The 12,827-nt window shown below is 34.2% G+C and overlaps 1 protein-coding gene across 1 annotated transcript in view; it reads right to left on the bottom strand.

Annotated features, from left to right (window-relative positions):
• The window catches only part of LOC121097734 (transcription initiation factor TFIID subunit 4-like), a 146,380-nt gene that overhangs the window by 67,962 nt on the left and 65,591 nt on the right, over positions 1 to 12,827 (bottom strand). Inside the window, 2 exon segments of the mRNA XM_040614990.1 lie at positions 1,965 to 2,021; positions 12,007 to 12,132. Of these exon segments, the coding sequence (XP_040470924.1) occupies positions 1,965 to 2,021; positions 12,007 to 12,132 (183 nt within the window).

Here is a 12,827-nt window from a genome sequence, read left to right as displayed (position 1 = left end):
TCTTGCTAGTCCCACTTCTCCATTCCCCTTTGCAAAAGTTAATGCAAAAGAGTGTGTTTTTATTAAATATATTTGAATATTTCAGGTGCAAGTCTCTCCACTAGTCTAAGAAAGAGCTTTTAGAACCCTAATTACTAAAAACAGAGACATGCTTATATTGCTTATGGTTTCAAAAATGTAGAATGAAATTCAACTTCAGAGAGAGGCACGGTGCCAGCATATTATATACACTTTCATTAGAAGGGTGGGAAAAAAGGCAGGTCTACTGTACAAAAGAATAGGGTGCAGCACTCAAACAGAAAACCTAGTATTCATTCTGCATTTACTCAAACATGTTATCATACCCAGGAACACCACTACTTTAAAATCACATACCAGTTTGATCTAAGCATTTTTAATTAGGTTAGCACCAAAATATTTGCTAGCTCTTTCCTAATACCACTATTACCATTACTCAGAACACATTCCATACACTTTCTTTTATTCACATGTCGGAACAGTGTCACTCCCTCTAGTGGGTAAGAAACACAGCTGATGGGACAGTCCAAATTTTCATACAAGGGAGAACTCCTGCAGCTACACCAAGAGCAACACCACCGGCTAGAGTGCAACTCTTCTATCACAGCTATAAAGAGAACCACTAGTCCACTCTTGACTACTAGAAAATGTGTTCTTACTAGCCCTGTTGTTTACTTTTGCTTCCTTAATTTTCCAATGGCTGAAAAAGAATTACAGTGAATGCAAATATTGTGGCAGCAAGAAATGCATTTATTTCTAGCTCGCTTTCACTTCCAGCATGGCAGTTTTAGTTCTCAGCTCAACAGCAAGTTTTGCCTGCCATCAATTATTTTCACAAATCTGATTCTTTCTTTGCATACACTGGCTACATACTAAACTCAAGCAGTATTAAAATCCTGTGTCTTTTCCTGCCAAATAGCTTGATTATTTCATTTGAATACTTGCTCGACAAACACAAATCTGGAAACACTAAGGCATGGTCTAATGCTTACAAGAACTCATTTCAGCAAATCTTACTACATAATCGCATAATGAAAAAAAGAGACAAAACTGATGTACTTGGATTTTTTTGACAAGATATATATATATAAAAACTGTACAGCTAACGGAACTACAGAATACTGCAACAGGGAAAACAAAACAGGAAGAACAGGTCAATACAAAAGAAGTTGTTATATGCATTTTTTTCTGTATATATTACCTTCTAATGTATAATTATTACCTTCTGATACACATATCCAAAGAAGCTGGCTAAAAAAAGCAGCACCAGTTTGCTGCATATGATGTTGCTAATTTTTTAAAATAGAAATGACTTTCAACTGATAGGTATTTTAGTCTAACTGATTTAAGTTACAACTTGATCCTAAGCCATGAGATGCCTTAAGCAAAGGACAGCCCCTCTCATTTACAGCAAATTAAGGTACTCAGCAGTTCACAAATTGTTACTCTTAGAAAAACATATCAAAACTTCATCTGAAATTATTCAATAATTTTTAGATTATTGTAATTTAGACTGATGAGTAAATAGTCCACTGAACCACACTGTAGAGAAAATGACTGCCAATTACATTACTTGAAAGACTGTTACCAGAACAAAATTGTTAAGTAGCACATTCCTAAGAAAGTGACATTTCACAAAAAGACAAAGGCATATATTTTCCACCAAAATCTAGTGCTGCTGTCATCAACAACCCAACAAAAGCTACAGCTACCTAAAATGGAAATGAAAATGTAATGTATGGAAATATTCTCTTATAAAATCTCCTTAGGCTTCACATGTATTAATGTATTAGTTTGCAAACATTAAGATCAAAGGCAAAGCAACAAATACATCCTAAAAAGTTTTTAGTCAGATTTTTATTAACGATATACAAGTAGCAAGGCATAAAAAATTAATATGTTCAAGCCTTGAAATGTCAAGTGTAATGATCTCTAGCTCTGCTTACCTCCTTTGCTTTTTGTTTCAGTCTAGCTTGCTCTGGGTCTTCTTGCCTTGAGCGACTCTACATGTTTAAAAAAATGGGGAAAAAAGGTTAACAGATGGTTTAAGAACCCCTCATCTGTTGCAGTAAGTTAAAAAATAGCAAAGACAGGGGAACAGGACACGGGGTGTTAAAGATAGGATGCTTAAATTCATAGAAGTGCCATTTCAAACCCACAGGCCTCACCCAAAAGACTGTTAAATATTCAGTTGTAAATAAGATCTACCCTAGATTTAAATTTTAAAAAACTACCATGTTATTGTCAATGCCAAAGTTTCCATACAGGTTTAGATTTCAATCATTTAATACAAAGAAATTCAGGCATCCAAGAGCAGAAGTGACACTCTTTCCATTATCTGAACTTTTTAATTTAACCTCCTTACAGTCATTTCTTTAAAATAATTTACTGTTTGCAGCTAAGCTTTTACTTAGCTGTTTGCAGAGAATGTGGAGAAAACAGTTGTGAAGTCATCCTCCCAAACAGTAAATCTTCATAATAAAGATGTTACTATCCATGTAAGATTACTTTGAGCACAGCATAGAAACATACATAAGTTAAACTCATTCATGCACTACTAATAATATTAATGTTGTAATTTTTAAAACTAGAGAAATATTGCCAGATGGGAACTTTCATATTTTCCTTCAAAACCAGGAACAATAGCTCTAAAACCCCATTAAGAATAACTGTTTAATTGCAATAACAAGCCGTAACAGTACATTTCTTCAGATACGGACTGTTTTACAACCATATGTTAAAACTATTAAATTCTTATTTATGCTCACTAAGCATACTCATATTGATGGAATTCATAACTTGAGAGGCAGATAATATATGCATTATAATTCTTTATTTGCACGATTGGTCAGTATTCAGAAAAGGTTGCATAAAAAGTTGTAAGAAGCTGCAATAAAACTTGTGACATCCGTGGAAAACTGTTGTTTCTGATACCTGAAAGATGGAATTATTTTATTTTGGTATTTCTTTGAGATTTAAAGTGGTATAATTTACGCAACTCCTAAAGGAATAAGAGTATCTATGCCCCCCTCTGCTATCTTTCTTTGCCTCTTTCTATACTGAAGACAGACCTGAAACTTGAAAGAGTATTAGTTTGTAAACTTATATATGCTCAGGTTTTTTTCCCATTGTTTGAATTTTTCATAACAAATTCTGTTCAGAAGTTAAAAATCCATGAAGAAAACCAAAGGGAGATAGGTTTTAAGGGTAAGAGGACATTGTTGATATAGCTGGAAAGAGCCTTGACTACGATTTGGCAGATGGGGCACCAATGACACTGAATTCTCTATCCTTTATCCTGGTTGTTTTGTTTGTTTGTTTGTTTTTAAACTGGGATTATTTTTCAGATGGCCAAATTAAAAAATAATGAGATTTTAAAAAGTTGTGCTTGATTCTTTCACATTCACATGGAGCTTCATCCTCCAACACCACCTACTAGTGATTTTGTGCCTGTTAGCCTAAAATGTTTTGACATGACAGTGTCTGGATTAAAGTAATGAGGAATTAAAATCTGTAGATAGCTAATGACCAAATTTCATGTTGTAGTTGTGCCAACCATGAAAGAAACTCCATCTTAACAAAGACTAAGATTCCTTCTAACTGCTGTGGCCAGAAAAAAAGAAAAATGTAGACAATCTGATCTAGTTAACGTTTAAAGAAAAATAAGGCATTTCACAAAATACGTGGATCTGCTGGAGACCTGGGACTCTATTCAGAAAAACAATTACTAAAAATTTTATTGTATTTATACCTATTAGGTTAAAAACCAAATAAACAAAACAAAAAAAACCCAAAAACATTCAATGAGTTGCTTCCCTAGAAGATGGACTTAGATAGTATGAACTGAACTGAGTCAGGTCCTTGCTCTGTCATTTTGTGATGGCAGTTCAATCATCGTGTGCCTCAGTTTCTCCAGTATGATATATGGAAAATCATACTTAGCCCTTTCATGGGTTTTGATGATAAATTTATGAATGTACAACGAACCTCTATTGCCTTTTGAGTCTCACAGTGAAAGCAGTACAGAAATACAAAGTGTTGTTATACTACTGTATGAAGCTGAATCATTTGCCAAATGCAAAGTACAAGTTAAAAGCACTTCAGCTTAAGGAGAAAGCAGAGTGTCCTGGGAGAATCAAGCCGAGACTTCTAATATTGTTACCAAGTTTCTAGAAGAAAGTGATAGAATCCTGGAAAACACACCAGATCTACATTGTGTTTTGGGACACTGTACGAAAAATTAAAGCAATAGAAGCAAAATAACACTGTAATTTCCTGGAGTCCATAAGTGAAGAAAAAACTGAAAGTGCTACAGATCAAAACAACAACACTCTTAGAAGTTGACAGTTTTTTCTCCTGAGACTGACCAAATAAAAGCAGAACTAGAGTTTAGAATAATCTGAAAAAGCAGATCCCAAAAGCAGATGATCTACTCTGTGTAACCCTCCAGCTCATTCACAATAAATAAATAATAAACATTACTGCAGAGGTGAAAACAGGTGCTCAACTCCTGACTGAGACTAAATACAAGATTTTTTTTCAGTAATGAAGATTTAAAATAACCAGCTAATGTCAGCTACATAACCCCAGACTGAAGGTGAAGGTAGAACTAGCTTTACATTTAGAATGAAGCAATCAGTTTCTGGTTATTCCTTGAACCCACTCCCAACAGCCTATTCAAAGAGCGCAGGCTAGCTCTTGTTTCAAGCAAGTGCAATTCCAACATTACACTGGATATGTCATTACTGGTGTAAGTAACACTAAAAAAGTCAAAGAATTTAACTGTCTTTTTCTGTTTCTTCTTGTGTTCAGATAACACTTAATAAATTTTAAAAAACCTACAATAGATTATTACAACTAAAATACCTTCCTGCTGACTACCATATCAGTTTGCAAATCAGTAAGTTTCAGAAATAAAATCATCAGCACAGGGAGGCTAAAACATATTAAAGGAAAAGAAAACTTTATTAATCCTTCACTTTATGATCTAATGTAAATTATAAAAGCCACCTTCTTCAATGCTGATACAACACAGATTAAAGCAAACATAAGCAAATGAAAATGTCAAGCTTAACAGAGGTGCCTAGATAAGCTTTAAAAATGTCACTGGCTTCTCTTTACACTCCATTCCACATATGAACACCTTCTCTTGCTTCTGAAGAGTCTAAACAATTCTACTGCAGCTCAGCCCTTTTAGTGCTTGTCTATATGTCACCATTTTTACTCCACAATTGTACCAATATTTTACACTTACTTTCATCAAGCTATTAACTAATCATTCCTAGGGTTTTATTTAAATTCCAGTTTAAATTTTTTTCTATGAAGTCATCTCACATTTTTGGTTTTGTCTTCCTTTCTCCTTTCCCTCTAACATCCAAATCTTAACATGCTTCATCTCAGAGCTGTTCTGTGGAAAACTTTTTTCCAAAATCTTTGAGTGCACCAATGCCTCCTTCCTCTAAAGCTTTGGGAACACCTACCCATCACAGAATGCTAACTCAAATACTTGCAAGGAGTTTATCACAACTCCTTTCCCTTCCCCTCTCTATTCTTCTGTAAATAAAGAAAACTGGGTTTACGTAATATATTTCCACGTTGATGAATAAACACCTTTTGAAGCAAGCCAGCTTCCCGTAGTAATTTTAGAGAAACCCAGGACTGATCCTAACCAGATAACATACTTTTAAATACATTCAATGCTGTCTCCAACTGAGACCTTACCAAACCAGGTTTGTTAACATTTCTCCCAAACACAAGATATTATTAGACCAGACAGCCTGATATTTTAATTGTTAAGAATGAAAGTGCTTTCTGTCAGAGAACTTGCTACCTTATTTATCTGAAAACTGCATAAATCACATTACGTCTAAGGAAACATTAGAATATCAAAGTATGAAAAGTAGCATATGTTAAATGTGTGTATTCAAAACACATTAGAAATACGGGGTTTCATTAACATGTTACCAAACTCCCTAATGTTCCAAACCTTAGCTTTTCCCCTTGCTTGTGTTAAGGAAGAATACCACAAAAATGGGCATCTAATTACACATGTAACAGCGCAGTTTTAAGAAGGGGATTTTGTATTTCATAGAATTGTCTTACATTAGAAAGCAACAGTATTTTTAAAATAATAAGGATATCTGTAACTCAGGTAATACCTAACTATATGCAACAAATTTTTGAAATTGGAGAATATTCTGTGACTATGCAGAAGGGCAGACTAACAGTCCTCCTGACATATTTAATTATGATAATTATGATAATGATTCAGTATTTTGTTGTAATTTGTAATGTCTGAGATGTACTGTTGTTACATTTTCGTCCCACTAACAAAAAAAGGTTTCTGTTAGATTTATAATAATATTGAAGTCTCGGCTTGTTAAATCTGTGTTAGAAAATGTCTCACAGTGTCTCTCCTCCTAAATACATCTCCTGCGTTTAGCAACTTCTGATCCCAGTTAAGGCATTTACACAACTTCTGTGAGCTCTACTCCCCTTTCCCAATACATACACTGGGAGTCTTTAACGCTTCAAATTCATCTTTTTTCATTAAATAAAGTTAGGAGTCACAACTGCAGGTGCTGTACTATTGAGAGCCACCGCTGTGCCAACAGTTTCAATTTTAAACCTATTTTTCCCCATTGATGACATTAGAACTTCACCCACGGCTGTACCAGCTTATAACTTTCACTTTTAATTAAAGAAATTAAATTGGCAACATGAAACACTTTGCTTTCACATTAGCTTTGTTAATAAAAAGTGAAAGTTAAAAGCAGCATAGCTGAGGGTAAAACCCTATTCAGAGCTACGACCACAGTGAGGTGGAATGCAAGAGTACAGGTCTAAAAAAAGATTTTATTTTAAAATCATTAAAATTGAAGTAACAAATTTCTGAAAATTCAGAAAACTATCTCAACACAATAATTCCCTCTTTGCTCTCCTCTCATCTGAAGTGAGTTATAAGTTTCCGTTCAGAGAGTGCTTCATCTCACAAAAAGCTGCATTACATCCACTGTACTTTCAGAAGAGAGGGAAAGGATTAATTTGGCATGACGACTGAACTCATCTCTGGCTCAAAGAGGTAGCCCCTTCAAGTAATCACAAGACACGTCTGCATGGAAATCTGCACTGCCAAATTTCAATGATCACTCTCCAATAAAAAAGCCCTTCAGCCTATAGTACTATAAAAGTCTCTGTCATCTATAAATACTAATTAACTTTGCAAACAAAACTAAAGATAATTTTTCATTTACTTGCATAATTATTCTTTTTACAGAACAGATCTTACTCCTGTGATAGTCACATTTAAGACCCCAAAACCTGACAGGCTTCTCAAAATAACAGACTAATAGAATGCATACATTGGAAATAAATTCTCAAAATTAATTTGATTATAAACAGGCATATAGCCTGTTTGAGCAGAGAAATTACCACGGCAATTTTAACATGATCCACTTTATTATAGATTATATCATAGAAGTATTTTTCACTGATTTTCTGAAAATAAGGAAACCCCCAAGCTGTACCTCTTTACTGTAGAAAGCACCACTCTCCAAAAAACAATGGACAAATATACCCCACCCCCCCAAAAAAAAAAGCAACTACAAACTCCTATTCCTCCTGCTGCCAGAAATATTTCCACTATCAGCCCAGAACCAGAACCTCATTCAATTTGACACACACAACCTGCATTTTCCAGGTTTTGGAAATAGCTATGAAAGCAGGAAGGTACACATCTTTTACTATAGCAAGACCTGTGCTTTGGTTTGGTTGTGGGGTTTTTTGTTTTGTTTTGGTTGGGGTTTTTTTGGTTTTGTTTTTTTTTCCCAGAAAGTCCACACAACACACACCATGTCAAATGTAAAGGTAAATTCCTCAAGTGATTTTAGTCTGGCTTTTGACCTTTCTGCAGTCTTTCCTTAGCCCTTCTTGCAATTTCCCATACCAGTCACCAAAGACAAATTCAAAAAAATCTCTGCTTCTGCACACACGTGGAAACAACAGCCAGTGGGTTCTTACTGGGAAAACAAATGAGGGTGAAGAGTTGACTCTCCCAAATATTTCTTTTAAAGAGACTGCACTCTATGTTATATGTTTATATACAAGATGGCCCCTCTTTGTGCCATTTTTATTTTACGCTATTATTCACATATCAGGAAGATAACCCAAAAGTAACAACAATCAGGCAGCTGCAGTCTCTCCCTGTACAGCTTCTGTATTTGACATTGTGTTTTCTTGATGTTCCAAAAGCAGCAGGTGACTGGATCTCACAGTTTTGGGGACCAATGTGTCTTTAAACACTTCTGTTATAAAAATAACTACCAGGAAGTAAATCAGAGAAATGCTTTGGGCCATACGTTCTAGGTTGGTATGCATACATTGTGGAATATGATGCAGAGATCCCTGAGGTACAAGAGATTGTGCTAGCTCCTGAAACAGTCATGGTTTTAATTTTTAGGTTTTTAATTAAAAAAATATTTGTATGTTGCATTGCTACTATAGTATATCTTACGATTCTTCCTTTCCTGTCAAGTCTGTCTTTCCCCAAAACACCTCACTGGAATGCAAACATCAGTTAGTTGTTATTTTTCTAAGCTTGTGGTATGAAGTTTCTATTTCTCAAGTATTTCCCAGGCATGGGACATAAGATTTTGTAACATTCTCCCATTTAACAAGTCAAATAATAGTACTATTTTGCTTTAAAGATACTCTTGTAGCTTCACAATTATTTTTAACTTGGATAGTGACTTTTTTTAGCATGTCAGAAATTTAAAATATTTTTTGAAACCTAACTTTTTCCCTTCTCTCTCCCCATCTGATTTTGTCTCTTTTTTTTCCCAAAAACATTTCCTGAAGCAAAACCAACCCCATGTGGGTGCTTACAAATTCTGCAGTCACTTTAACAACTGAAATTATGGTTGCAGATCAATCGGATCACTAGTGTCAAATATTTTCTTTTCTCCTTTTGAAGAAACCAACCCATTACCCAAAACCCAAAAACAAAAACCTGCAAACCTAAGAGTTTCTTTGATGATTATTTATATATCTTTCTTACCTCTCACTGAATTCTAATGCAACATTACCAAATTGGTTTCAAGGCTTTCCCAAAGACTCATGCTGAATCTCCTTTAATTTCAATCTATTCCTGCATTTTTCATCATCTTTTCAGCTGATTGTTTTGGTTTTGATTATTTAATACCATCCACTTCAGTGCCCAGAATGTTTCTGTCATTATCTTACTCTTGGTCAAAACTTGGACTTTAGCTATTAACAAGGCTCCAAAGCGTAAATATTTAAAATAAAATTTTCACTGTGCCAGTAAAACCCGTTCAAACTCTTCCATACTAGACAGTAGATGAGGCGTGACTAGCAGGCAATTTTGAAACTTTCTTTAAAATTATTCAGCTGAGTAACCTTAAAAACATGTTGCAAAATAAATGACAAAACACATAGAAGAGATCATTCTGTTAATCTAAAAGGCACGTTAAGAAGCTGCAATTATAAAAAAAATTCTGATTTTTAGATTTAAGCATCTATAGGAAAAAAAGCAGAAACAGAAATTTCATTTTAAAATCCCAAGTTTTCTAACCTTTAAAGACACTGTCAGAGTGACAAGGATGCCATGATCCAGGAAACAATGTCTTTGCAAAGCAGATATTTCAGTCTCAGGAGCCAGCTAAGTCATTACCCCCTTTGCAGACAAGTATCCATGCAGCAGGCCACAGACAGACATGAAATGGTTACTGATTTTTATCACTATTTATCAGGGCAGCTGGGGCAGATTTTAACTGTGTCCGTTTAATAACTGTGTCATTACAATTACTGCTTCCATTCCACAAAGACTTAGATCTCCTTAGACAACTAGGCAAGTTCATAAGAAAAAAAAAGAAAAACTAAATCCTGGGTAGGGTATTAGTACATAGGAATACAGAATAAAAACCTCAACAGTTATCACTGTTAATGTACACGGTGGTCTTGCATTTGAGCAGCAACCTAGAAGCTAAGGAAATCATGACATAGCTATTATTTACAATAAGAAGTTGTAATCTGACCACATTTTTCCAAACTATGCCCTACATAAGTCTGTAATAGGGCGTCAATCCATCAGAACAGAATGGCTGACAGCCAGCTGAACACTCCACAAAGAAAAGATGCTATCATTTTAAGTTCAGTTCCAAATAGGCATTTACACTTAAATCGCAACATTGCATGAACACCTCCCAAAAGGTTCACAATATCTTCAACTTCTCTTTCTAAACATGAATACTGATAAATCAGCATTGCTCTTCCATGGCTACTTTATGGCTTGGGTTTGATTTTTTAATGCCTTCATATATTCTTCTAGTAGACCATGTATTTATGCCAAGCTGTCTCCTATCACTTTCTGGTTATGAAGCTAATACATGCATTCATTATTTTCATTAAGTTCATTCCTTCAAATCAAGTAGAGGACTCTCTTATTATATTCGTTTGTTATAGAATTCTCTTAATTTGTTCTTTCTGTAATCTATAGGAATCAAACTTGTGGCTGATGTATTTATTTCCTGAATTTTTACTTCACAGGAGTTTGTATTATCCAAGACTAAAACAAAAAAAACCCCAAACAACCCACCCAAAACCACAGAATATCAAATCACGAAGTAATTTAGGTTGGAAGTGACAACAGGAGGTCATCTAGCCCGACCTCAGACCAGTCTGCACAAGGGTTTGTGCAGTCAGGTAAATGTTTTTGAACTAATGACTACAAGCTACTGCATTTTTCTCAATGTCCATTAAAAAAAAAACCCCAACAAACATAACAAACAAGCAGCAGGATACACAGAAAAGAAGACATGATTCATCAAGATGTATCCACTGAATGGAGAAAACAGAATTAAAAAAAAAATATTTTTTGATTAAAAAAATAAACATTCAAAGAGTATTTGTTATGTGGAAATTTGTGGAGTATTTAACAATGTGAACAACTATAAGTTAAGAGTGAAAACATTACAGATAAAAGTAGCCAAGTTGAGAAACAAGTTTCTGAAATAATCAAGGGTGTTTTTTTTAAAAAAAATTCTCTCAATTTGTGAACATTAATGGCACAAAACCAGGAGGCTGAGTGTTACAACTAAGCATTGTGTTATTTTATATACTATCTTCAGAATATACAATAAATAATTCAATACAAATGAAAATGCAATGAAAATTGAGATAACTAAAGCATAAACTTATTTGCAGTTAGATATGATATATATATATATATATATATATAAAACAATTAAATTTGCCATTAAACCCAGGAGATTTATCTGTACTTATATGCTCTAGAAACAATATTGTGTTAGTTTGTTCTACTGCATGTATGAAAATTTAGTCTTTGGAACTGAAGTTACAAAGGAACCTGTCCAGACGAACTGACAGTTAACTGAATAATATGGCAGTTATACAGAGGTAACCAGAACACCAAATGGGACACACAGTATTTAAGTTAAAATAAACAAGTGAACCAAACTGTTTAAAAAAAAAGAATAAAAAAATAGTATAGAAACTCAAGCAGTAAAAAGCCTTAAAAAACTCAGGAAGTAGAGTAAAAAGCCTCAAAAATATCTGTAACAATTTACTGAATTGTGCTTGAATACCAGAAGTGTAGGCTAGGATTTTCAAATGGCACAGAAACCCTGGCATCTATTAAATTTCAAAGGCAATTGTGAAAGTTATTTCACCAAGTTATTTTGAAAATGTTAGCCATTGTCTCCTACATTCCCAAGAACTCATCAAATTCAGCGCTGTATCTTGAAAATGCAGGAGCATTCCAGCAGGTACGTCTGGAGTCATTAAAGACAGTATAGGATGACTTAATGAATTAAAGGTGTGATGACACAACAACAGTATCTTTTTGTTATATAAAAAAAAATGTGTTTATGAAATAGATTTCACAAAATTCAGTAATTGTTTGAAGACTATGACTTGTTAAGTGGTTTAAAAACAACGGATTAGAACAGATACCTTGGCAGCCTTTAGCAAGATTTCTCTCTCTTGTTCATCTTTCCTTTGCTTTTCTAAACGCTCCAACTGTTCAAAAAACTTTAACTGTGATCGGACATCTGTAGCTTGTTCATACCATTCATCATCCTGTAAAATAAGAACAGTGCTCTACAAAAACATGCATTTTCATCAAGACTATGCATTTAAAGACAACCATAGGTGTTATACATTAAAATCTTTCCCTTGTCCTAACAATTTAAAAAATAAATTCTCTTTTTTTAAGCTCAGGGGAATAAAGTCAGCCCATGGTTAATAATGCAGCTAGAATCTGATTACTTAATATCTAAGCAAATGAAAAAACCCAAGGATTGATTATCAGCACCAGAGACATTGAAGAGTTAAAAAAAATAAAACCAACAGACTTGCTGATTAAAAACTCCTAATATGTTGAGCTTTATTACTGAACAATCATAGATATAGGATATAAGCCTGGTTATAAACTGCAGTTCCTGTATTTGTACTCATCTTCAACTAGGAACAGACATGATTAAGATGCAGCACTATAAAAGCATTAGAGCTAAAAATTAAGTTGAAAATAAGCCTCTCATTACAAGTAAAATAGAACTTTATGACAGCTAAGAGTATGCAAGCTTTCCTAGAACCCAACAAACAGTAAGAATTTATGACACAAGCCACACAAGGAACACTCAGAATGTCAGTCAAAAAAGTAAGTTATCCATCTTACTTCCACCTCATTTATCTGCTTAATATTTTTCTTTTTCACTTAAATGCTACAAAATCAAAGAAAACCATGAACCAAGAAATACGCAGAAGACAATGAA

The sequence above is a fragment of the Falco naumanni genome, chromosome 15 (genome assembly GCF_017639655.2).
Source record: "Falco naumanni isolate bFalNau1 chromosome 15, bFalNau1.pat, whole genome shotgun sequence".
Lineage (NCBI taxonomy): Eukaryota > Metazoa > Chordata > Aves > Falconiformes > Falconidae > Falco > Falco naumanni.
This window is presented reverse-complemented; position numbering and strand designations above follow the sequence as displayed.